Source organism: Papilio polytes, unplaced genomic scaffold (assembly GCF_000836215.1).
Source record: "Papilio polytes unplaced genomic scaffold, Ppol_1.0 DF824024.1, whole genome shotgun sequence".
NCBI lineage: Eukaryota > Metazoa > Arthropoda > Insecta > Lepidoptera > Papilionidae > Papilio > Papilio polytes.
In genome coordinates, this window is record NW_013525180.1 from 97471 (window position 1) to 125189 (window position 27719).

Sequence of the window (27719 nt, forward strand, 5' to 3'; positions counted from 1 at the left end):
TTGAAGGAAGTCTGAAACACCTACTCCTTTTATAGAACGTATTATTAGTAGTTCTGCGTATTAACAGAAATCTACCGATGGAAGATTTCAAAATTATTTTATTAAAGTATAGAAAACATGGATTTCACAAGCTACGTAAACTTTGATAAACTTATAGGAACTTAATGAATTAAAGCAATTACTTAAAAAAAAAAAAATTGGATAACGGGTACAAATTTAGCCTGGCACTGAGGCAATCCCCTTAGTAAAGCAATGTAAACGAAATTTTTCGTGCAATATTAAACTCTATTGTAAATCAAGAAAGTTTAATTTAGAATTGAGGCAGTACTTAAACTTCATTGGCTTCGATTGGATTTTAATCGTTCATTCCGTCGTCGTGCGAGAAATATCACAGCGTTTCGAAATATTATTATGTATATCCACTGCTCGGTTTACTTGTCACATGTATACAGGTATCATAAAGTAACAGGCAATGTATGATTAAATAAGTAAAATGATAAATTAAGAAGTTCGCTAACAATTTAAAGGTGCTAATAAATAATATCAGAAGTTTCAATTTGATGTTTGTTTTAAGTAGTATTTATTTATATTAATATTATAAAGAGGAAAGATTTGTATTTTTGTATGTATTCGATTCACGTAAAAACTACTGAACTGATATCAAAAATGTTTTTGCCATTAAAAAACTACGTTATCAGTGAGTAACATAGACTATATTTTTCATCCTTTTTAATTGCACCTGGGCGAAGTCGCGTGTAATAACTAGTATGAAATGTATTTATCAAAAAAGGTATTGTTACACTTATACTCGATATAATCTTACCAATATTATAAATGCGAAAGTTTAGATGGATGGATGTTAGTTAGAAGATGTCTTCATAACCATTAAACTGATCTTGATGAAATTTGGTACAGTACAGATGTAGACAGCCTAGAAGAAAACAGGCTACTTACTATTTTTTTTTAACACCACACTGACGGAGTATTGAATAAAAGCCAATATTTTATATGTTAAATTATCCATCGTTCTGGTTTACCGGATAATGCTAACGTAGTGTGGGTATGTCATTTTTACGCCGACGAAAGTAAAAGGTCTTAAAACACGGATATGCGGGCCCTCAAAAGTACTCGAATTACTGACTGGTAGTCTTCCCTTCATCATTTGCGACTTGTTGAACCAAATGAAAATGATTGCGTTATAAGCCGCAATACTAGTCAATAACGTTAAGAAATAAAATACATATGAGGTCTCTCCAAAAAAAAAATGAATGGTGAGCCTCCCTCAACCGACCTGTTCCGATGTTATGTACTTTGGTTCTCAAGTCCAGTACGACGGTAACGTTGACCAAGACGTAAAAAGCCGAATAAATGCAGGTTAGATGAAATGGCGCCAGGTTACCGGTGTGACTTGTAAAATAAGAATGCCTCTTAAGCTTAAGCGGCTACGCTAGATTATGACGACGAACTGATTAATATTTTAGCCCAAAATCCCAAGGTCAACTTTTTTACGTAACATTGACGTTTTTTGCGTCATGCAATATTGCAATGACGCATATTAACACGCGCATCGGTGGACTTATCACAAATATCCATGAGAACGTTTTCGTAACGTCATCGACAAAATTTGTATAAGATTTATGTAGCGCCCCTACCGGGCGTAGAGTACACTAACAATCTCACAAATGTCGATGACGATACAAATACATTCACAACTCATGCAAATATTCGTGATAGATCCTCTAAGCGTATGTTCGTGAGTAAACGTAGTATGTACAAATTTTTGGAAAAACTGTGAATTCGGAACCGTCCCCAAATGTAGATAATTGAAAAAATTGATTTAATCGAAATAATGTAAATAAAAATAAAGCGTTTTAATGTATTGCACATGATGGTTGCTATCTACGTTTTAAATCTATCTGTAAACCGAAGAGGTAAGACGTCTAGAAAAGTAAAAAAAAGTATCTTTAAAAACGAACATATACCAACCGGAACACAAATCAAAGGATATGCTCTCGTTCATATTTTTTTGTTTGGTTACATAATGCTACCGTCTGACCTAGGGTTGTCAACTTTAATAAATAGAACCGGACACTGGCTGCGAAGAAATAGCAACCACGATTTTGGCGAAAGACACCACTAACTTTGGACCATGCAAACCCGAAGAAGTGGCAACCCTAATCCTAACTGATTATCTTAATGTACTGACTACAACAAAAATGAAAAACACATGTGTCCTTGGAGTCATGAATAGATTCATTTAAATACACTTCAAGTTTTTATAAATCCAATAGTGTGTTGTTGTAAGCCGTAAAATGCGAAAACATTGCCGTTAATGTATTGTTAGATGGTGAATTAAAATCAAAATTATTGTTCAACTGACAGAATTACGAACGAGGTCTTCCTGCTATACGCCCAAATAAGATATTAAGTACAATATATTAACTTAAGAGGTGTGAATATTTACGATAAAATCGTTTGAATTTGTACCTAAAAAGATCTGCATAAAGTTTAGTTTTGAATTTATCGTTTAGATATGAATAAGGAACAATACAAGTTATAAAAAGAAATCAAAGGATTATTTGTTTTAGCTATGAATTGTGAACGCGATGACGTGAGAGGCATGTTACAGCGCAAGGTGATGTGGCCAATTATACTATAGGTGTTACACGAACAACAACTACTCGCATTGGTTTATAGCGAATAAATTACAGCACATCTGCCTACGCGAACCTCCGTTGTTTACATTGCTATTCCGACCAACTTGTATAATGCAATTATATATGTGAATTGAAATCGACATCTATGAGCATATACTATGGTTTCCGGATCACATGAATGCAATCAAGCGACACAATATTTTGAATCCATGACTAATAACACAATAAATGTATAAATACCTTACAAATGGCTCGTCCCACCGGTTTGCTTTCACTCCCGGCCCGTATTGCGCATTTATCCCTATAGGAAAGGTGTTTCCAGAAAGAGGGCGCGCAAGAGACCAGCCGAGGCGGCGGCGCGCGGCAGAGTCGCGCGGCCTCGACCTTGGCCGTCAAACCAGCGCATGCGTCCCGCACCGCGCCCCGCGCCCCGCGCCTCTCCCGCCTCGGCCCCGCCGCCTCGCCAATTATGTCATTATGTTTGCTGCTGTTGTATTGCCAAACAGAGACGCGCTCCGCTGGACATAGATCCAGATATCAACTATGTTTGCATCTCATTTCTATAAAATCTTATTAGACAAATGTTACCACATTAGCTTCGTAACATTTGCACGTTACTATCTAACGTATGTATGTATCTAGAACCATCACATACCGACTGAATGTAATTTTGCAACAAAGTACTTGAATTAAAATTGTTGCCCTTTATTTGGTCACCTTTGTCATTATTTTCAAGAAAGTAGATCAAAAGACAACGTTTTTTTGAATAAACGCCTGATGATTATAAAACATTTTGAAAATATTAAAAACCAATAAAACCAGTAGCAGTTAGCACGGAAATAGGTATTTGTACTACCTACTACAATTATCAATATGTACTGATTGTTTCCTATTGAATTAATTTGTACAGAGATAAATAAAGCAAATGCGATATCTCTATCAAGTAGAAGAGGCAGTAATACTGCAAAATGGTACTTGACACATGAAAATACGACAACAAAATTAAATCCAATAAGAATTTTCAATCACAGGTAGATAAAATAAATTGAACTCAATATGCATTTTTTAATAAATATTCTTGTAAACATTTTGAAATATACATTTTTCCAAACTCCTTAATTGTTTCATTTAATTAATTTTTACAATAAAATTGTATGATTATTTATAGTGACATCTACTGACGAGTTTATAAAATTAGATGATCATGGAACGAACAAGGAGAACTATTCGCCACAAGATGGCGTTGTTTGCAAACCCAAGTAAAACCTGGTAAAAGCTTCATGCAAAGCTTTTAGTTTTATAAAACGAAAACTTTGGAAATGGGAGTGATGTAAATTTTATATTTGATAACTCATAAAATAAAACATAAATGTTTTTAGCATAACAAGCAAACAACAACCAGTACAAAAATAAACCTAAAAAACTGTACAGGTAATTACCGTACGATAATTTTAAAATACTGTCTTTAATTTTTAAACGAACGGATTTTACTAAAAAAGTTTCGCACTATTATTGAAGATTATTTTGCACTCATTACAGGGTTTCTATATTTTTAGTCAGATTTTTCTTAATACAAATAGATTACATTTTGGAAATAACGTTGGTTGGAGACGGGAGCCTCTGTCGATGTTCTTGTACAAATCCTCGATTTACAGTTCCTTTGTCTGATTCTACGTCACGAGAGCTTCGGTTTTCATGTGTTTTCTTGGCACTGAAAAGAAAATAGTTTTTCTATTGACAAATAGATGGCGCAATTCTAAATGTGAAATTGAACTATTGCCATTTAATTATTACACCAATTTAATGTATTTATTTTATTATATTTTAACACCTTTCTCATATCTCATTGGTATAAAGTTTAATGTACTTCAGATTAATTAAACTAAAAATAAATCTAAAACTTATGTAGAAAAAAGTTGTAAATCTGGTTTAGTCGCCATCTGTCGTCCATTACCGTCAACACTATAACCGCTGAAAAGGCAACAAAAACGTGACTTCAGTAGCTTACATGTGTTTAGTACACTTCAGGTGTTTTGAATTTAATCCTCATTTGGAATCGCATGTTAAATGCAAAGTCTAAACGAGTCAATAAAATAAGTAATTAATTAGTAAGTAAGTAAGTAAAATTTACTTACTTCATCATGAAACACAAATTAAGTAAGTTGTTAATGGGTAGTTCAAATACGAGTAGAATGTACAACGCTCCGATGGTTCCTATTACGACGACGCCTAACGTCTCTGTAAACTGGAAAAAAATGTTATTATCATTTTTGTTCTATAAAAAAGCGAGTTCATGTCTTGCATATTACAAATTCAACTTATAATCTTAAATGCAGCATTTTAATCGACAATTGTGCGTAAATTGCTAGTTGATTTAAGAGCTGTTGTGCGATTGTCGATTGTTTCGCAGGCCATTCAACTTTTTAGTAGCTGAAATAAGCTCATAAGAATCAAAATGTGACTAAACGGTTGTGCGATTGTATAGTCAAAGGTGTGCGTGTGCTCTAAATTTCGAATTAATTTATTTAAAAATGTTTTCACGTTAACATGCGTTACTTGTCAACTTATTTTATGCTAGAATAAAATTTACGACAATTCAAACGATGGTTTTGTCATAACCAATCTATTATCACATCAGGTGACCTAGTACTTTGCGAGATAGTACCTATTACGTTATTCATATTACTTTTGTGCAGCGCCCCTATCGGATGTAAACTACAACATATTTTGTTGATAACGCTGTAAATAGTATTTCCAAATGTTTGGACTAGGCGTAGATACTTAGTACATACGTATATGAAAATGTCGGCGCGCTGAGAGACTCTGGTGCTGTAAACGTTGCGGCTTATGATAATGGCGTGCGTCAAGTACAGGCCGTAGCTGAGTCGACTTAGCGGCGCCCACGGGTACCAGCTAAGGAAGCCTTTAATCAGAGCTGAAACATAGATAATACGTTAGTAGTAAACACTTTTTCTCCTTCTCTACAAAACTCTTCCCTCATTCAAACTGGAGGTTTTGGTACCCCCTGGGTCTATCTTTAGATCCCACTACCATTCTACATTGGGAGCGTGTTAGGCATCCGGCATACACTTTCTTAGGACGAAACGCGCAATTGCTTCTACTTCACGCCTGTTTTTATGTGGTTGTGATATTACACTTTGCGAGCGGGTCATTCGTGCTATGTCAGATGCTGGATGCGAACTCTATCATCGCGAAACTTTCGCATTTATAATATTAGTAAGTTAAGAAAGTCATATATTCTTTGCCAGTGGCTAAAAGTAATTTAGGAATCCCTTATTGTAGATGTCTGTTAACTCTTAGGTACACACTTGCTGACTATTAAATAATTGAGATTGTAAGTATTACTACTTACGTACGTGTCCCATAGAGCAACACAAGACCAGTAGTGCAATAGAACTGGCGAACAGAGGGCGCTCGAGTGTAGCGTACACAGTGCCGGCTACCAGCTCGTAGCTGCGCCACACGAACGTCGCCCCGTATAACATTACGCCGAATGTCATCACTAAAGATATGCAAGTGCCCAATACGGAGTATTTCTGAAAATAACATGATCAATATAAAAGCAATATGAAAGGTGACTATGATACGACCACAGGCTTTTCCAGATGGTCAAAACACCTCTAAGAAATTGTAGTCTACACTAATGTTATAAAGAGGAAAACTTTGTTTTTTTCATTGTAATGTAATAACTCAAAAACTACCGGGCCGATTTCAAAAATTCTTTCATCATTAAAAAGCTACGTTGTCAGTGAGTATTATGTTACTGTTATGTAATATGTTAGCCTATGGGCTATGGTTTATATTATTTTTTAATTTGACGCGGACGGAGTCGCGGGCGAAACCTCGTATTTAATAAATATCTTGTCTGGTGTTAACTTCGCTTGAGTCGCTGCACAAAACACAACATAATGTGTAGTTTGGCGTGGCGGAAAGCGAGAGGGAAGGTGCTGCGCAACACGCCAATAATCTTGGGCCACCAAGATATTTGAAAATAACCATACCTCAATAGTTTAAGATTCCTTTACACAAATTCACTAACGCCGTGGACTTAGTCGAAAAAGGGTTTAAACTTTTACTTACGCGGGATATTCTTTTAATATTGCCGGTGGCTTTGCAGTGAGAGAAGTATAGTCCGCTGAAGAAGCCGACGAGATAGGCAGCGTAACGCGTGTGGCTCTTTATGTACGTCAATTGGAACTGTCGCTGAATTCTTGGATTTGATAAGAAACTGTAAAAGATGATGATGACAATTTACAATTTAGTTTATCGTTGAAGAGCAATGGAGTAATGCTTCTTGACTTGTTCAATAACTACTGAGGCTTATCACGAATAATTGTGAGAATATCTTGGTAACATCATCGACAAAATTTGTATTAGATCTGTATAGCGACTTTAGCGTGCCAAGAGTACACCAACAAATCTCATACAAATTTTTAAAAACATACTCACAACTGTTACGAAACTATTAATGATAGACCCTCTGTATTGTTTTCTAGGATTTATGATAGTCTTATACGAGTATATTGATGAACGCTGCAAGACGTAAAAAAAAACTCATTATCACGTTCCGTTTTAGCCGAGCGTGTAAGCGAGAACGCGGAACAAACGACAGAGAGGCACGATCGCCCTAAGAATTCTGCTTGTTACGTTATAAGGTAAAATTATCTACACGGACTTATAATATAGAAAATGTATACATTTTGTTTTCATCGTTAAAAATCATTTAATTTGATACAAATAAAAATTCCATTCACAAAATTGTCTTTATAAGGTAACAAATAAATATTGTTTATGACCTGCGTGGAGTTAGTATTTGCATGTTATCTGCAAATTATTGTGAAGATAGTCATCTCTGTTCGTGTTAATGATATTTCCTTTTTTAATTATATCAATTAAGTGATTACTAATCATGTTTACGTAGTTAAGTTGTAACAATTGTGCGAAGGAAATATTGCGCTAGAGATGTAACGCAATTGATGTTAATTATTGATTCTCTACAACGATATCAGTTATTAATATTGACTTCAATAGATGACTTTACTAACAAATCCTGCTTATAAGATTATACCAAATATAACACAAAAAAAAAAAATTACAATTAACTTAACGTCCTTATGAAACATGTTACTATTTAATCTAAATTTACTTACAAATTATTGCAAATATATTTACAACCGTTCTCAGCGCCATCTATAATTAATTATTGCTTAACCGAATACTTTGAGACCCATCAGACGTCCTTCTCCAGGGGGATATTCATCTCCCCTGCCTTATCCTACTCCCGTAGGGTCGGCGCACCGGGTTTTCGTCCTCCAAATAACTCTATCATCCGTCATCTCAGTCATCACTCCCTTCTTGATCATGTCACCTCTACCTATACCGGGGTCTCCACATTCATAACTAAACGTCCTTCTTGTTACATGCGTTTCATTCCTCCTTATACCAATACCACGCTAACCTTTTACTCCTTAATTTCTTCATTAATATTAACAAGAGATATACGATTGCACACGTGTTTAAGCAGTGATTAATTAAAAAGGTTACAAATAAACAATACTAAGTATTACTTACTCATACGTGAATAGTTGTACAGGTGGTAGATTGTTGTAATAGTTGACTAAAGCAGGTGCTATCAAAGCACCGATAGACACTACAATGGCAGAAACGACTCCTGTCTTCGGATGTGTCTTGTACAACCAGTACAGTAACAACGTGACCACGAAGAAGTGGAAGTCGCAAGGGATGTACCAAGATACAACAATACACTAAAACAAATTAAGTTGAAAATGTTAATTGTATTGTTGTTGATGTTATTTTTATGACTGGCAAGTGTTAAGGATTCTAGAAACTTGACTTTTTATAAAAGAAAAATATTAATTAAAATCTGTTAATCAGAAGCGAAATTCTAATGTTTTAAACACACAAGTTTATTTTCATACTTTCATCTATTTTGTAGTTTGGTTTCCCAAACATTAAACTTACTCTATTTCGATAGTGGACAATTTATGTTTAGATTATGTAAATTAACGTTATTGTATAGAATTAGTTTTTGATGTTTTATATAATTTTATGAATTAAAAAGAAAAAGATTAACCGGGTTGAAAAAAACAATTGCTCACATAAGTCAAAGTCGATTATTGATACGTTCATTTCTGTTTAGGTTAATATATGATCAAAAAAAATAAGTTTATACTTTTTCATAATTAAGAAAATCATTAGGTACACATGCAATATAAGAGGTATTTAAATAATAAAAACGAATTAATTACATTTCTTTACTATTTACCTTGAGATATCAATGGCGAGTATAAATCATACATTTATAATTTAATGTAAGCCTCATTATCTTCAGAAAAAGTAACATGCAAATGTATTTTGTGCTGATAATTATACGCTAAAATTTTCCACGACTACGTCAGAGCGGAATTAAAAAATCAAGCATAATATATTCCCGACCTTCCTATACCGTCTAGTCAAATTGAACAAGCTGTTTCGAAATAACCCGAAACAAACGTCGCCTTGCGGATAAGCAGACATGTTTTTCTTTCATAAATTATGTCAATAGACTTAATAATAATTAAGAAATTGAAACCAAAAATTTCAGTCCGAAAAACATCCATTGGTTACTTCTAACTTGTAACATAGTTTACATCATGAAAGAGTAGCTTTCGCTCGCGACAGCATCCGCGTGGAATTAAAAACAAACAAAAACGAGTAGCCTATATGTTCTTCCAGACTATCCTCTACATATATACAAAATTTCATCGAGCCGTTTAGGCTACAAACTGTAACAATTATCCTTCCATCTATCTAAACTTTCACATTTATAATATTAGTATTAAGTATTATATGATTTGTTGCTTACAATGTTCTCGGAGTCGATGTAATTGTTGAGCATGAGTAGACTGAGCCACCAGTTCTTGCGGCACTGGTCTGTGTCCAACGCTACGGCTCTGCTCCACAAAGGTCCTGACCCCGTGAACGGGTACACCGAGCAGACGTAGAAAATTAAATACGCGTAAGCAACTGCTAATCTGTGAACAAAATTGAATAACTGTATTTGTACAAATTGATGTATCGAAATACATTTTTTATTTCATTCCCACACCGAAAATTAAACAGAGGCTATCCCGATCGTGAGAACGATTGCATAACGTCATAAAATTTGTATTAAGTACGCCTTTGGTGGGTGTAAAGTACACCAACAAATCTTATAAAAATTTTGTCAATGCCGTTATGATTATGTTCTCGCAGTTGTCACGCTTTTTGTTGTAAACCCTCAGAAAGTCATATTCCATACATTAACGTTTACTACGTTATTTTACTCGTATAATTTTTGTTACTTTGTGATATAGCTAAAAGGCTTGGACAGATGTATGAAAACGTAGTAACTATAACTACTTTACATACCTTACATATCTCTTGAGAATGATAAAAAATAAGTTGGGCAGCTTCTTGTAAGCCGATATTGCAGTTGCCGAGAGGAAACCCGATAAAAGAAAAAATGTATCCACGAACAAATCGTTGTGCAGTATTAAAAGACCACTTAATGAAATCGCAACCTGTAAAAAAGCTTACATGAGGGTACTCATAGTATGTAATGGTCGCAAAAAGTTTTCACAAATATAGAATCATTGAAGGATGTTCACTGAATCACTGTTATAAACATCTCGATTGTGGTAAATTTAGCAATAATATTTTTATAAAACATGTTTTTTTATAACGTATCACCATAAAAAGCAGACGTTACAAAATTTGAGGTAATATCCAAAAAAAAACCCGCTAGCTTAAAAAAAATCTCGTGTAAAAACAACCATGAAACTCATATCCTTATGTGATTTGACGCGCCAAATGCTACGACGACGCATAAATAGATATGCAATGTGCCTGTTTACTTCGTTATTTTATAAAATAACATTCTATTATTAATTTACATACGTTCTTGTTTACGCCAATAAAAAATTAAAAATGGGATTTTAGGAAGTGGACTGTAAATCCATAGGTCACTGATTCATATGCGACTCGAAGGACCAAGATGTACGGTGTATCCGTACATACGAAATAAAACACCGTAGTTAAAGCTTTGCATAATTTGGGGTACCTTAGCAAACTCGCTGATAGAAGTGTTTGTTACCTTGTCCACTTGAGCTCCGTTACTAATGGGTCCAGCGTTGGCGATGCCGAATTGATGATCCATGACTATAAGGCATATGCTCAGAAATCGTATACCGTAGAATACGTCCAACCCACTCTTATTGACTTTTAACATATCGGCATAATTGCTTCTTAAGCACAACGCCTTAAGAACGTGACTTCCTGAAAATAATCGTTAAACTTTACTATTCTGGTAGATTTTTATAACATTCACAAACAATTTAAATAGGTTAAATAAATTTGGAAATACAGGGAACTTAAGATATAAAAGGAATATAATATAACATACTTAACGAATTGGTTTCCGAGTCTTTTATCCGACGCCGAAGGTATGTACATAGCATTATAAATGCAGTAAATGACGTAGAGAACGCGCTAAAAAAAAGACAATTTAATTTACCATTACACAGATTACTAAATGTGATTCTAATCTATGATTGTTACGAATTACAAAAATGCTTAGCTGTCGTTCAACAATCAAAGTAAATATGCATAACAAACTTTCGTCTGCGACTCCGCGAATAATAAAAACAAAAGTATGTAGCCTCCATAGGTATTAGGAACCCATGTTCTTCCAGACTATCCCCTACATTCACTAAGATCCATTCAGTAACTTAGGCTACAAATTTTAACAAAAATACATCCATCCATCTAAACTTTCGCATTTATAAGTAAGATTATGAGCAAATATAGTTAATTCTATTAAACTTACATGAAAGAGTAGAATAGAGCATCATATTGCCTTGGCTTGTCACTGCTTTGACAAGGATCAGGAACAGTTATCCTGGCTCGCAGGCCAGCCGCGCCGAGATGACTGTGCGCCAGTAGTGTACCAAACAGACGCCTCACAGATTGTCGCTGACAAGAGCTTGGCACGCACAAGCCCCAGGTTAAGTCGTTTAATGACCTCATGAACAACGATCGGTGCTAGTTCAAAAATACATTTGTCAATATATTATGAACTTTGGTTTTGCTTTGGTTATGAAGTCAAAGTAAGGAAGAGACAGTGTCATGTAAAGCTGACTATACATTAAATTTGTTTTTCTGTTGTAATACTAGCTGATAAATGATTTATGACCGGTTTCCCAGCTACATTTAAACATTCGTTAGTGTTTTTGGTTCGATAACTTCATAAAATGCGTTTCAGAACTACATACATAATTTGAGTTTAAATCTGTTGAAACTTAGATCAACCTAAGACTAATGGGATAAATGGGAATGCTAAAATAAGTAGAAACTTCAGAAACCCAGTATTAGTTAGTCTATTTTATGAAATCATACCTCAATAATATCCAACGCAGATTGATAAGGATCATCGAGATTTTTGTCCCGTTTCCTTGGAGCTTTATCAGATCTTTCTAGAACGATATCGGCGAGGCAGTATTGGGTGCTCAAATCTGGATAGTTGTTACGCCAGGGCGCGTCCATGCATTGATCGAAGTTGCCGAGATGGAAGCGATTGCCGTAAAGAAGACCTTGAGGTTCCGATGATATTGAATCCCATTCTATGAACAGGAAACGAATATTTAATTCTTTACTACAGAAAAGATAACACACTAATATTATAAATGTGAAAGTTTAGATGGATGGGTGGATGTTTGTTAGAGTTTGTAGCCTAAACTGCTAAACGGATCTGAATGAAGTTTGGTATAGATGTAAGGGATAGTATGGAACAACACATAGGGTACTTGGTTTTGTTTCTATTAATACAACGCGGACAGTGTCGCGGGCGAAAGCTAGTATTTAATATCTTCAACTTACGCCATACAGCCCATAGCGTGAAATTTTGTAAATTTTGCAAAAGTTGCAAAGTCTGATTCAAGCAAGGAACTTCCTCCGATGTCCAGTTTTGATTCTTTAATGCGAATAGCACATCGTCCAGATACACTCCGCGTTCCTCTTCCGTAAAAGTCTTCAATGATTCATATTTCTTCTCGTTTATTTTATAATGTGAACTCGAAACGTCGGGTGATTTAGTTGAATTTATGCTTTTAGTAACATAACTGTTAACACTCACAATTGAGAAGGCAATAAATATAAAGATTTTCATGATGTATGTTTCCTGTATTCAAGTAAATTGTAAACTGAGTAAAAGACAGTCATGTCTGACATTTTAACTGAATAAAAATTGCATAATCAAGTCAGGCGATCTGCAGAGGCATCGATGATTATCTATTGTTTTTCTTTTTTACTTCTGAAGTACGGTGGAGTTAAATTAACATATTCATTCACACCACGAGGGCTTCAACTTTACAGAATACTAAGTATTTCGAGTAGCCCATTTCTTTTTTAAATGTACAATAATAAAAATGTCCGTGTAGTTATAAAAAATAAAGGTTTAATTCTACGTTTTTTGACAAATACCTTGTAATTCCTAATATTCTTGTTCACCTTGACTTTTTTTGTCAATTTGAAGCTTTTGCATGCATTTGCATTTACATTCTGCATTATATTAATGTTAGTTTTTGTGCTCTTATCTTTTATTTAACTTTTGACAAATTTGTCGTCGCCTTGGATGACCCCATATCCATATTTTTCAAATAAGCTCGAACTAAAAGTAAAATAACGCCATCTATATTTAGATATTATAACATACATAGAGCCTCGAACTTCACAGCGTACATAGTTTCATTAATTTCATTAATATAATGTAGATGGCGCTGAAACCCTATTTGTGAATAGTTTATACGATAAAAAGTATTTTATCAACTTTTGAAAATGCAACACTAACATTTTTTTTTTTACACTTTTCAATCCATCAAATCAATGTCTATTAGAGTGTGTGTAGACTCAATTGCTGAAAAGAATAAACACATAAGAGGATGAACTATGGTAAAAGCGAATTTCTCAAAAACCTCTAAATTAACGAACACATGAAGGCATTGTACCATATTTACGGAATTTATTTTATTTTATTATAATCTAACTCTAATCATACTAATGTTATAAATGGGAAAGTTTAGATGGATGTATGTTTGGTAGAGTTTGCAGCCTAAACGGATGAATGGATTTTAATGAAATTTGGCATAGATATAGGGGGATAGTCTTGAAGAACACATAGGCTAATTGCGTTTGTATTTTTATTACCGTCCGCACGGAGTCGCGGGCGTAAATTAGTAGAGAATATAAGGATAGGTAGATGAAAAGGGTTCAAATGAAGAAATCATTGTTTTGTAATATTTTTATTAATAAATAATGTCTACTACTAATAAATATCTACATATATAACTATACATTCCACTATTAAATATCTTTTAAATCGTGAACATTTAATAACTAAAATACATAAAGTGCAATTATTTAATTATATATTACTAAGTAACACACACTCTATTTACTACATCATAACAATCTAAATACTTCATCATTACATTTCTAGTCACATTGAGAATAATGTTAGCTGACTATGATAAGCAGATTATACAAGTGTAGTTACACTTTTTGACTACATTACAAGGCTATTTCAACTCAGATTATATAGGTGTATATTTCAATATTTATTTAATTAACAACAGTGTTAGATATAAAGAACTATTTAAAAGAACTTAGACCATGTTTACATCAAACAGCATGTACATTGCTAAGAGTTAAACTGACGCTACATTACAAATAAGGAGCAAGTCTACGCCGTAGGCCGCGTAGCACCGTTTTGGTAAAAGCAAAGAAATATAATTGGTTGAAATAATTACGTTATGCATACAGACCGCACCTGTTTTCTTATGATTTGAATAGCTCTAAGTTTGACAGATTTGACTTATAAGTTATTCTGTACTAATTATAACGTAAGTTTTTTACAAGTTTTCCTTGCATATAACCTCTTTACTTCTTTCAGTGTAATCTATGTGTATTACTAATACCTAACATAAACATTTATTATTATAACATCCACATTATTAACTTAATTATTAATTTAAGAACTTATTTGTTAAGATACATTTTAAACATAAGTTACTATATACGAAATTACTAAGATAATTGAAGTATACGCTTTGCTTTACTAATAACCACATCTTATACAAATTACAATATAAGTAAAATTAGATTTTTACATTTTTTTTATTTACTCGTATTATTAAGCATTATTATAATCACTTTAAATTAATTTAGATTATTTTCGCCATCGGATTAATGATATTTGTAAAATAAAGTAAAAAAAATCCTTTTATACATTTCTGTTTAATAAAAAGCTATATTCAGAAATACAAATATGTTGTAAATAATTTTTAATTTTTTTATAACTTACATTTAATATTTTTATATTAATAAATAGAAATAAATATTATTATTAAAGAATGTATTCTATAAATAGTAATCTATAAATTGCGTTTATATTTACATATCTTTGGAACGCGTTGCACGGCACACTGACTAGATTCCACTCTACAGAATTTCTTTATGAAGAAATACTATACCCATACTAAATACTATATTCACACTTAAAGATTATTCGTTTTCTAATACTAAATCTTATCTAGGCATTAAATGCCATACTTAAAGTAAAAAAAGCAAGAGCCACAGCAATCGATAAGAGCAATTCTGCCATAAATGTAATTTTCTAATTAAAAAAATTAAACGTCTATTTCAAAAGAGATTAATCAAGTTATCAATATGTTTATTCCATTATTTTTTAATAAACTTTAATAGTATCAAACTACGAGATCAATTTAGTATTTAATATTATGTTTGTAAAGACTAGATTTTTTTTTGAATTTAACATTTGAAAACTTAATGACTAAAAAAGTTTCCAAATAGAAGAAAATCCAAAATAATTATTCACTACATAAAATATAAAATGACTATAAAAGGACTAGAGTTGGTTTTTTTAAACTAGTGACTGAATTCATTAAGAATATTGTAAAAGACTAGAAATAAGTGACAAACTCGAAAATGACTATAAAAGGACTAGAAATAAATATTTTTGACTAGTGACAAATAAAAATGACTATAAAAATTATCGTCCCCATTGTCTGGCTAAGCCTAACTAAGTAAGGGATGACTAGGCCATAGTCAACCACGCTGGCTAGTTGACTAAAAATGACTAGAAATAAATAAATTTTAACTAGTGTGTAAAATACTAGAAAATGACCAGAAATAATTATTTAAAACTAGTGACTAGATTCTAAAAACAATTGAGACCATTGGTTAGTCTTTAGACGACTATATAAAATTTGAAATAAAAAAAAATTATACAGTAATAACTGTGTAACGATTCAGAGTATAAATAAATTTCTTTTTTAATATAGATTGAATTTTTGTTTAGGTGCTACTTAAAATGACTAGAAATTGACTAGACTAGACTAGTGATCTTCATGAGATATAAAATTAAATATTTTGTGTTTTTATTGAAATTACAAAAACAAAATCTTAAGGAATAAAAAATGGAATGTTATTAAGTTGTAAAAGAGGTTAACTTTAGTAGTTAAGTTATTTTTAGCTATCGTCCTAGTTAGAAAGGAAGTCGATGCGTCAATTCCGATGTACGCTAACTAAATGCTGAAAAAATTATGAGATGGTCGCAAGTTGAACGGTGGTGCATCTAAAAATATGCCCAAGAAATGGATCGATTGCGGTGGCTCTTTGTAACTCGATAGAAACGATTTACTACTGGTATTATACATTTAGAATAAAAGAAAAAACAGTCGAAAAATTTAAAAAAGAGTCAATATATGACAGCTACACAGTGTATTTCATTTTAAGCAGTTTTATGAAGTTCAGGAAAAAATTGTATTGATAGTTAAAATAATGTGATATTCGGTAAACTATAGTTTTTATTGAAGGGATGATGAAAATACCCCAAGTGGATGGGCAAATATAATTCAGAAGAAAATGTAAGAAAATAGAAAGTATTTCGTTGTCAAAATATTAACAATTCGGTTTTTTTAAGTTGCTGGCAATTTATACAATGATTTCAATAGGTTATAATAGCTAAACATCTAAAAGTACTAACTATCCGAAGCAAGGTTAAATACTATGTAATAAAATAAACACGAAAAACGTTTGACATATTTCGTATTAGAATAAATTTGGAATGTTGCTGTAGGAGCTACATATTTACAATTATCGAAAACTAAATTACTATTTAAATAATTATACAGAGTCTCTAATAATCTACACAGATTTAAAATATATACAGATAATAGTGAAGCGACCAGACTTGCAGGAAAGTTCACGTTTTAAGAAGGTACTTACTCTCCGAGAAATTTTAAAAACTTTATCTCCTATACTATTCCTAAATATAAATGAAATATCATTAAAACCGGCCCTTTAGTTAAATAGTTTGATTGCTATTGTTTTAGATAGAATTTAAGTGTTAATTTAAATGTACTATAAAACTAAGAGAAGTACATACGGTCGTGTCCATAGGGATGTGAATATGGGTAGAGAGTATTGGGCACGGGGTAGGGGAAGCGCGGCACGGGCCGCAGCACGCGTCGTCAGCCGTCCTCTCCCCCGCCTTCGTCTTCCGAGCCCGTGACGTCAAGGCTTCTGGAATCTTCCGAGGAGCAAGGAGACGCGCACCGAGCCTGCACATCTTCCCAGGACACTTCCGTCTGCGGCGCAGGGATCTTGTTCCAGAACGTGTTATAATTGTTGTCACGGCATTCCTAGTACAAAATATTCTGGATATAATAATGTTTTCGCCGTAAAACTAACCTAAAAGTCTTTAAGATTTAATTTCAAGAATCAAACACTTAAACTTAAAAACAATTGAATTGGTATACCTATCATTATTTTAACTTATAGTTAGTACATTTTAACACTTAAAAAAATAAGAATTTTATACTAGGGTAACCCCACTCAAATATCGTCATGTGAGTCACTTACCGGCTGATATGTCGGATAATCCACATGGACCTGTCGGAATGCGGAGGGTTCTTTCTCCACTTCATCAGGCTGTTCGTGTGCTAGCAGATGTTTGCGTAGATACGCCTGTCTTCGGAACATTTTGCCGCAGCGGTGGCACGGGAAGCGGCCGTCGGTGGCAGGCTCGCGGCGCTTGGTGGCGCCCGCCACACGAGGCTTATGCCAACGACGGTGGGATGCCAGGTTTGCAGGACAATTGAATACCTAGACATGAGAATAGAGTATAAAACATTTTGCGACGTCGTTTTTTTTACAAATAAATTACAAGTGTTGTATAAAAGATTATATATGGTAATTCGTTGATTGGTCGTGTAATATCGTAGCGTATTTCGGTATAGTACTGAATTCTGTAGGATTAATTAAAAAAATGTCCATTTAAAAAGCTATATTCTAGTACTGGGGCTTAACTGAGATGGTGCGCTAGTAAATATGTTATCACATTTGCCCCATTATAAGTGAGATGACCAGTTAAGTATATTTAGTCACGCATTATCGTACATATCAATTAAGGTGTAAAAACATTTCGCTATAAACGTTTCCCATGGAAAAGCGCCAAGTGTTCACACACCCTCCCTATTGCGTTCCCACACGAATATGCTTTGAATTACTGCACCTTTTATTTAGAGTATTGGAGATGAGTTGTTAAATAACCGATAATAATTTGTTTTGTATCTAATAATTTGAAGGGTTAGTTATTGTTATTTGGGATGATAGTAGATATTAATCAGTACTGTAGTTAAATGAATTTGTTATTCATTAATTATTCTTTTATGTTTAAGAGCAGACTAGCCTTCGTCCGAGACTCCGTCGGCGCGGAATAAAAAAAAAGTGAACAGCCTATGTGTTTTTCCAGGCTATCTTTTACTTCTATGCCAAATTTCATTGAAGTCCGTTTAGCCGTTTAGGCTACAAACATCCATCCATCTAAACTTTCGCATTTATAATATTAGTATGAATATGATAGTATGATGTACATTGTCATTTAAGTTAATCAGAAGTTGGTATCTCCTAGTTTTAGACCTGACAGGACTCCTTAGGTTTGGAAAAATAAAACATTTTTTTTATAATAACCTTATCACACTCCGGACAACGGTATTCAATATGTACGATCCTGGAGCACCTGTGCTGCGCCAGAGCAAACGCATCGCCGTACAGTCGCCGGCAGAGACGACAGATGTAGCGGCCGAGCCGGTTCTCTATGCTTGCTATGAGGGCCTTCGCTTCGTCTGTCACTTCCACTACGTTAAACGCCGGATCTATGTCACCCTGTTACAATAACTTTGGATGAGTATACTTATATTTCCCATATATGTAGATCGGATAATAAAAGATTTTTCGATGTTGTAAAAGATCTCTATAATTTTAATAATTACTTTGATATAAGTAGTTATAAAATTAATACAAAATTCGTGACTTGTCAGCCAGTAGCTAAACTTGCTAGGTTTATTTGCGATCGTATCACGTGAGAACAAATTGCATGTTTTAGAAGGTGTTTTGATATAATTTAATGGAGCATTATCGTTCATCTAGGATAAAGAAGTAAGAGGTGGTTTGTACTAAGAATATATGATTTATGGTTCATTTAATGTCCTCAACGCCACCCCTCGGAGCGTTGCGAGTCCACTCGAAGCCTGTTATTAACGTAAACATAACACAATACGCGATTTCATAGCGTTTAATTGCCGAAGCGATAAGGAAAGTCGCCGGTCCCGCTAATGCTACTGCCACAACGGCTAATTAGCAGTCCCTTTGCAATTTCGCCATTTATATTTCATATTAATAGCAGATGAATGCTTTGTTTATTGTTTGTGTAAATTTTATAGAAGATGGCAAATCAAAAAGATATTCATAAAATTTTATGTGATCATAAAACAATCAAAAAGTATTAAAGAGGGAGGTTATTCCATGGATATCTAAATTTTTTAAACCAAAACTTTGCCAATATACCTTTCTATTTTCTGTGAGAAATTTTCACTTATGAATATATTTTTAGTGCTCAAATTTACCTTTCGAACAACTAGTGTTTCATCTTCTGCCAAGTCTCGTATGATGGTGCCAGACACGGGCGATGTTTTATCCTCATCGAACATTAACCTTCTAACTGCTTTGCTCTTTTTCATCGGTTGCGTAGGTTTTAGTGATTTCTTTGGCCGCTCTTCGACGTCTCTTATTTCAACAATATCCGGCGAACTCCTGCCGCTTTTTGGCGAAGCTTGTTCTGCTGGCAGACATGTGCGTAATTCATCGAAAAATTGTTTGGTGAATTTTAGTTTCTTTGCCTCAGGACTATCGCTGTCGTTAGAATTGTCATCGTCGCATTTGCGTTTTAGGTTCTTATCAACTTCATCTTTTGAGTTGCTCTCTTCAAAGTGTCTAAATATTTTCGGAGAGTGCGTGTTGTTTTGTACATCTGGAGATTTTCGCTTCTGTGACGGCGGAGGAGTGCAAGGTGGGGTAATTGGAGAAGTTGATTTTAGAGATAGATCGAGTGGGACTAATGGTTCGTTGTAATACGCCAAATATTGTTGAAGAATGCTCGGATGTTGCTGCGGCAGGAGTTCGTGAAGATAGTTGCTGGAGATGCGGACAGGCGGCGCGGCATATTGGTGGTAGAAACGAGACGTCGACAACCGATGAAAATGTGGTAGTGCCGCTTCCATGTTTAAAACACTCCTCTTACTTCAATGAAAATAAACAATTTCATTTTGCTACTAAATGTGATTGTATGTCTGTAACAAAAGAAATACACAATAAATAAATTAAAATCGTAGAAAACAGGAAATAAAGCGAACAGAGAAATAACATTGTGGAAACTGTCGTCCCTTCGCTAGTGTTAAAGTGGCCCATTTCGTTGATTGCAACGCGTTCGAAGTAAAAATGTTTTGAAGTAAATTGCTCTTTTAAGGACCTTTTGTTATCGACCAAAAACTAAAAGAAAATAACCAGGGAAAGAGATTCATTGTTTTAAAATATTATGATATTGTTTTTAACTCACAAACACATTCTAATCATTTCCTATATTTTGATATAGTTGTAACAATAAGACATCGATTTGACCAACTGAATTAATTCAATTACGGGCTAACGCAACAGACGAAATGTAGGTGAAGCCACCAATGACATCTAGTAACGTGACAGGATAATCTGTGGAGAGGGACAAATAGTTGTGCGTCGGTTGGAACGGCGTTACCTAATTACATGCGAGATCCCGGCTCCCACGCTCTCCCCTGTCGGCCGCCGCGGGGACAAATGAAATGCCTCGCCCTCTCACCCTTAATACTTCTTTGGTTACGAGCAAACATTGAAAATGATACCATACGTAAAAGCTTTATTGTAATCAGGTAAAGAATTGAAAGCTTACTTTAGTTGATATAGCCTTTATAGATAGTATGTTGCGATATAAAAATCAAAGACAACATTTAAGTAGAGCTTAAGTTATAAAAACTTAAGTAAATAAAGGTATATCGCTGATATAACAGATGTTCAAAATGTCTAAACAAGTTTCGGAATTGCAACTGTTAAACGAGGCGTAGGTTGGCTTTTGTAATTGCTACGAGTACGCATTGTATGCAAATTTGCAAGCTTTCCCTAAAATACTTCCTACCGCATACATTACATACGCACAAATTTCATCGTATTTTTTCATAATCCTAATGGATTAATAAACAGAGTAAGTTAAAAGGGTGGGGATATAATTTTACGAATAGGTACTCCTCAAAAGTCTTGACTTTTAACACATTCGCATCACACTAAAAATGATCTAACCGAATAAGGACACTTAAGATTGGAAGAATAGAATAGAAAATATATGACGGTTAGCTGCGAGGCAATCGCTGATCCGTTAAAAAAATGATTTTCGGACCACCAATATTAAATTAACTAAGCTAAGCAAAGTAGATTTTTTGAACTATTAAATAACGAGCTGTTGCCCGCGACTTCGTCTGCGTGGTATTAGAAAACATACAAACTATATAAATTACAAAAAGCTACGTATACCTCGGGAAGCGGACAATTCTCGGGGATGAAGCTTATCCCATGTGTACACCAGACTTTGTTTTATATCTGTGCCAAATTTCAATAAGATATGTGGAACCGTTGCAGAATGTTCAAGTAAACATTAAAAAACTAAATTAATGAATCCCACGGGAACCGTAACTATTCCAGGGATAAAAAGTAGCCTATGTGTTCTTCCAGACTATGCTCAAAACCTGTGCCAAATTTTATGGAGAACCGTTCAGCCGTTTAGGCTATAAACGCTAACAAACATCCATCCATCCATCCATCCATCCATCTAAACTTTCGCATTTATAATATTAGTAAGACTAGTAGAAGTGGGTTCTATAATAAATTAAATTGTTTAAATAAAATGACTTTATTATAAAGGAGTTGGTTTCGGTTGAATGATTAATATTTAATCAGTACTCACAGCGTTATATTTGAGGCGGCTCACACCTTTAATTATCGTAACTGAAAGTTACATTAACGCCTCCGATCACACCTTATAATTTCCAAGCGAAGGAATATTTGATTAAGCTATTATGCCTTTAAATTATACATCATTTAAATTTATCTATGTGTTCTTATTTTAAATTATACATTACTTAAAATATTATAAGACTTGTTTATTACATTTTTTTATATAAAATAGCAATATTAAACTAATGTTTCCTTCAGTTTCAGCAGCGTAGAGGAAACATTGAAGTAGAGTAGGGACTTCTATATAAATCATAACAAAATCCTCATGAGTTTAACCGGAACCGTGTTAATACTAAAACTGAAGCAATCGACACCGTACCGAAGTAAGTTTGAGCATACGAAGATGTGTTCGGCTTCAGTGAACTTTAACTTTGCGTATCTAACGAAGAACCACAACAACACGGAATCTGATATTGTTCTACAAACTTACAATTAATATTAGGCATTAAACTACGTCGGTGTTTATTAAAAATAAATATTATAGGCCTGTCCCACTACTGACTGATAGAAGCTCAGATAGCTTAAAAATGACGTCATTGTCAGATAAGGTAACAAACTCCGATATTTCCATCACGTATTTTACACGTTGGATTGTTATCAGACAATTTACAATTAGGTGGGATAGGCCCTTAAGGTAGTTTTTCCCAAGTAGGGACAGCGACGTGCAGACCGTAAATGTTAAGCCAAAACATAAAGTTTTATGAAAATCTTGTGCGCCAACCCTACGTAAGTGGGATAAGGCCAGGAAGATGATCATCAAACTATTTCGACATATAATTATTTCCGTATCTATCTTAAAAATTAACATCGCGTTTGAGAGTGTAAGTTTTTTTAACGTTGATATGAGATAAATATTGAATAGTTAGTTACAACGATTTCTGAAATATTCTATGGTGCTAGACTGTAATAACAGTAAGCATGATTGGGTTTGATGCGATCATTTTTTGTGTAGTTTCTTACTGGATCAATCATGATTTTACGTTTTAAAACAGTTTAAATAGCGACGACTTTGTTACAAGATTTGTTGAGTGATCTTTGAATATAAAGATTATCAATCAGTTGCAAAACAGTTATCAGATATTTTAAATATACTCACAATATTATAGATAAATATTTTCTTGACAGTTTTTAATTGTACATTGTATTTGACTTACTTTTATTTAGTATTAAAAGTAATAAAGTAGCATATTTATATAAATTTGTCTTAAATATTACTTGCGTAGTAAGTGAGGGTGTTTTAATTTTTTTAAAGAGGGTCAAAAAAAATATTATAATTGAGTTGGCGCGATAAAGTTTGCGAGCGTATTTTCGCACAGGTGAAAGCCCGAGGGTGTTTCTATGGCGAGAAAATTTAAAAAGTGACTCATACCTTCGCCTGGTCCACTGCTGACTCAACCGACGACACCCCTGATGCCACTATACTCAACTTGATATTAAAAAAAAAAACTTTTTTAAGATTTTTAAAGTGGATTAAAAATATTCGAATTGTATTTGAAAAGTTTTCGTATCGTGTCGGGTGGTGTTTAGGGGTGCGCGGTGTCCGCTCTCCGGCGCGGTCGGCACAGGACTGACTGGTTCTCTGCACCCTGCACACCCCGACGCGTGCGATCCCAACCCTCGCACAGGGTGCTCTCTTTTGTTTGGATTATTAATATTATTACTAACACAATAGAGGAATTTCAATGCACGTTGTCGCTAAATACTTTACCCAATTTATTTTTTGCTTATAGTGTAAACTTGGACATAACCCATTTTCATTTTTCATTATTACCCAAAATGTGTATTTATTTATTCTGTATTTCTTAGGAAAGTATTCCTGCTATTTAAACACGAATAAACATTTGTGGAATATCACAACCACATAGAAAGTATATTTCTGTGAAGTGGAAACAATTCCGCGTTTACATGATTATGTGCCGAAACCCAATTCCTCAATTTACAAAAATATTTGAATAAACATACTGTAGAATGCGTTGAACCGTAGTGTATCTATTCAAGATCCTACAGCGGTGCGCTATGCGGCCCCTATACGCGAGCTACAAGTGCACACCAAGTTTTTTTCAAGCTATCAACATCTATGGGTTAAAAAACACTCCTAAACGACGACAACTTCTGATAACGCCCGCATCAGAACACAACTTCGCACCTTGTAGGCATTTACGTGCTCGTAATATATTTACCGTCCTTTTTTACTGTCTACCGTCAGACAGAGAAAAGAGATGTTATAATTATGTGATTACATTCCTCTTGAACTTGACTAAATTCAAGGTGGAATTTTATCTTTAAGGTGTTTCATTTAAGACATATCCTTGTAATCATTACAGTAAAAAAACGTTTTATTTAACCATTTAAAGTTACGTTTGCTTTTGGAAAATTACTAATAAAAAAAGCAATAAAACCCAGAACAAAGAAAACATGATGTTAAGTAAGGGTAGTCATAATGAAATATTAAATACAAATCTATACATAAATGGAAAACAAACTTTATACGGAGAGGAAATCTGTGTTGGGCGGAGTTTCCCGCACGCCCTAGCGCCGCCCAGCGCGCTCCGCCCACCTGAACAAAGCGAGATAATAATTGAATGTAATTGAATCATCTCGTTGTATTGAATTAAAGCGAGGCCTCGCTGTAATCAGTGCGATTGTTGGAATACGATGAATGCAGGCACGCAGACGAATGCAGGCTTCCCGCTTCACTTTGATGTCGCCGCGTCGGTGCATACAGTCGAGTGAAAATTGAGTGAAACTAAAATTGAATGGGTAATAAAGTTTTGTTCGCTTGTAAGCTTAAAAGTTGTATAACAATTATTTTAATTTAAACTAAAATTCTAACGATCGTGGTATTAGTAATGTAAATTTAATGTTTAGTAATAATATATACAAAGTGTCCCTCTAACAAACAACTGTAATAAAATGGTTGAATACTTCAGTGCAAGGATTTATAAGTTTTGCAGTGGCCAACTTTTTACTATTTTATATTGATAAAAATAGTTATTACTTAAAAATTGCGTTGATAGGTAAATCAAAATTGTATGCATATTGTGATTTAACTTTCGTAAAAGACAACAAAAGTTGTATGACATATGTACGTAGATATGTGCTTGAAGTGTCAATTGCGTAGCGTCCGGCTTGGTGGCGTCTATCGGCCGGTGTCAACTCACGCGCACCGGAACTGAGAAGCCCCACTCGCGCACGCGCCGGAAACTTGCTCGCGCGCATCCTACTCACCGGTGAACCTCACCACTGCACCCTCCCCGCGACACCTCGCGACTCCACACTGCTCCGTCCAACTCCGGTGTCAACAAGTAATGAAATAAGTGCAGTGTCGATTACACTCGATCACTGTTGCATACCTCCGTATACATATTGATGTAATTAAAACTGCTTGGAAACGATCACAGCTGTTGTGTGAGCCATAGATTGTTTAATATGTTATACTGAATAGATTAGTTAGTTATATTGTTTTTTTAGAAAGGGCAAAGGAGCAGCTGATTGCCTAATATTAATTTATTCGTCTCTAGAGGTAACGCAGAAGCATTGCCGACATTGACCATTACTTGACCATAGTCCTATCTACTTAATGTGATCGAAGAATGATATATTTAGTATGAAACAAAATGTTAAATGATCAACCAGTTTTGTCTGTTAGCTACAAATTATAACGACCATAAGTACGTATTGCAAATAAAGAGTAAAAATTCAAAGGACTGCTGCAGTTCGGGAGAGGAAAATCGTGCTTTCATCTTAGTAATGATACATAAATTACATTACCACACTGTTAACCACGAGTTTTTGGTACTATTACCCATCAATAGGTGTTACAAATTATTGTGGGAAGAGTTCAAGTAACGTTCCAGTCGACGTCAGTAACGTGTGATCGACGCGCCTACAACCACACCGGTGTTGTTCACACGACTATTAGACTCTGTTTCTCTGTTATTATTATGTAATAACTAATGAATTATAATTTATAGTTTAACAGTTTATCTGTCTATATTACTATCTAAAATAGCATATTTAGATAACTATTTAGAAACAATAAACTATATGCTTTGTAGCTAAAAAATCTGTAATCTTTTGATGCAAAACTTTAAGATTGATACTTGGAATGGAATATATGTAAACACTTAGGTTATTAAAATTTTTTAATTTATGCTTAGTCTTTAAAGACTTTATTCCTAAACTAGTTTTCACTCGCGACTTCATCTGCGTGAAAATGAAAATAACAAAAGTTAATAGCCTATGTGTTTTTCCAGAATATCCTCTACATCTATGCCAAATTTCATAGAAATCCGTCCAGCCGTTTAGGTTACAAGCGCTAACAAACATCCATCCATGCATCCATTTAAGCTTTCGCATTTATAATATTAACGTGAAGTATATATACAAAGTCCCTTAAAACAATGTGATGCGGTCAGGCACGTGGGAAACGCTCGGAAGGATGTACGTTGTTGACACTTTCGAGAGCTCTGTACACAGCGCACACCTTTAGTGTAATTGTTTCCGCTTTATATCATTGTCCCTTACCCTAAAGTTTGTTATAAGCCTATTTTATAGTCGTTATACTCATATTGGTCAGGTCATGTTCCCAGCCACTTGAGAGGTACGGTTGAAGATGACTGGGCATAATGTACGTAGACCTTTAAAATATTCGTCCTAGGATTTACGAGAGAAAAGCGTGATGTTTCAATAACCATAATTTATGAAACAATCCGTGCTGGAAATAATTCACTGTTTAACCTAAAATGTAATTTAAACAATGTATAACGTTTTTAACTTTTGTGTAACAAGTCCTTAATATCCTAAACAATTGACGAAAGTATGAACCAACGTTTGAATATCTCACAACTTTTGATAAACATAAAACAATGACAATTAATGATAACGTATCTCAACATGCAGCCTAGGAACTGGCTGTGAGAATTAACCCTTGTTGTTTTCATATACGTAATTTTACTGATAACATAATTGTCACAAACCATTGTAATTGTTTACATTTAGGCTGTAATCAGAGGACACATGAACTATGCTCAGATTTTAAATTAAAAAAAAATTTTTTTTTCGTGCTTTCTGACTGATGTTATAAAGGCAATTCAATTTATCGGACATCCATTTTACCGTTATTTTATCGGTATCGATTGGACTTTTGTGTAAATCTGTGAGGGTGAGCGCGCGCGCGCTCACCGACCAATCAGAGAGCAGCATATGACAGATGCGCGCGCAGAGCTTTTGTATTCCCCGGCATTGTTACAAGTTAGGGTGGAAAGTATGAGAACACGCATGCGTATAACATTACTTATCTGTGCCGATTTCGTAAAAAAATATGAATTATTTACGCTACATATTATATTACAAAGGTAATGTGATATGAAATATCTCCATGAGCCGACGATATATGGTTATATAACGGGAACGCAATTAATTTTACTGTTGGAAAGTTTGTTAACGTAACTCTACATTTAAAAGCCATCGTTTCTGTAAACTTTCAAATTTAACCTGCAATTGTTGGGTTCAGCAAATTGCTTATCCTATTTATTTATTTAAATT

General features: G+C 34.2%; 2 protein-coding genes across 3 annotated transcripts; both read right to left on the reverse strand.

Moving 5' to 3' along the window:
- Window positions 1–4166: 4166 nt before the first annotated feature.
- On the reverse strand, window positions 4167–12915 carry LOC106101205 (nose resistant to fluoxetine protein 6-like). Its single transcript, XM_013280362.1, has 13 exons — window positions 12594–12915; window positions 12114–12337; window positions 11545–11759; window positions 11122–11207; window positions 10813–10994; window positions 10089–10240; window positions 9544–9712; window positions 8250–8443; window positions 6759–6906; window positions 6031–6214; window positions 5450–5592; window positions 4793–4902; window positions 4167–4368 (listed from the first exon to the last, which is right to left on the reverse strand). The coding sequence occupies exons 1-13, from the start codon at window positions 12880–12882 to the stop codon at window positions 4239–4241; spliced, it is 2226 nt and encodes a 741-aa protein (XP_013135816.1). The 5' UTR covers window positions 12883–12915; the 3' UTR covers window positions 4167–4238.
- A 3900-nt stretch (window positions 12916–16815) lies between these two features.
- On the reverse strand, window positions 16816–23722 carry LOC106101009 (zinc finger protein 675-like). 2 transcript variants are annotated; one of them, XM_013280078.1, is made up of 5 exons: window positions 23542–23722; window positions 19703–20425; window positions 18768–18962; window positions 17658–17900; window positions 16816–17437 (listed from the first exon to the last, which is right to left on the reverse strand). In XM_013280078.1, exons 2-5 carry the CDS (start codon window positions 20354–20356, stop codon window positions 17267–17269), a joined length of 1263 nt encoding a protein of 420 aa, XP_013135532.1. In that variant the 5' UTR covers window positions 20357–20425; window positions 23542–23722; the 3' UTR covers window positions 16816–17266. The 2 variants fall into 2 exon arrangements, with proteins under 2 accessions (XP_013135532.1, XP_013135533.1); XM_013280079.1 differs by lacking the exon at window positions 18768–18962.
- Between the last annotated feature and the right edge of the window lie 3997 nt (window positions 23723–27719).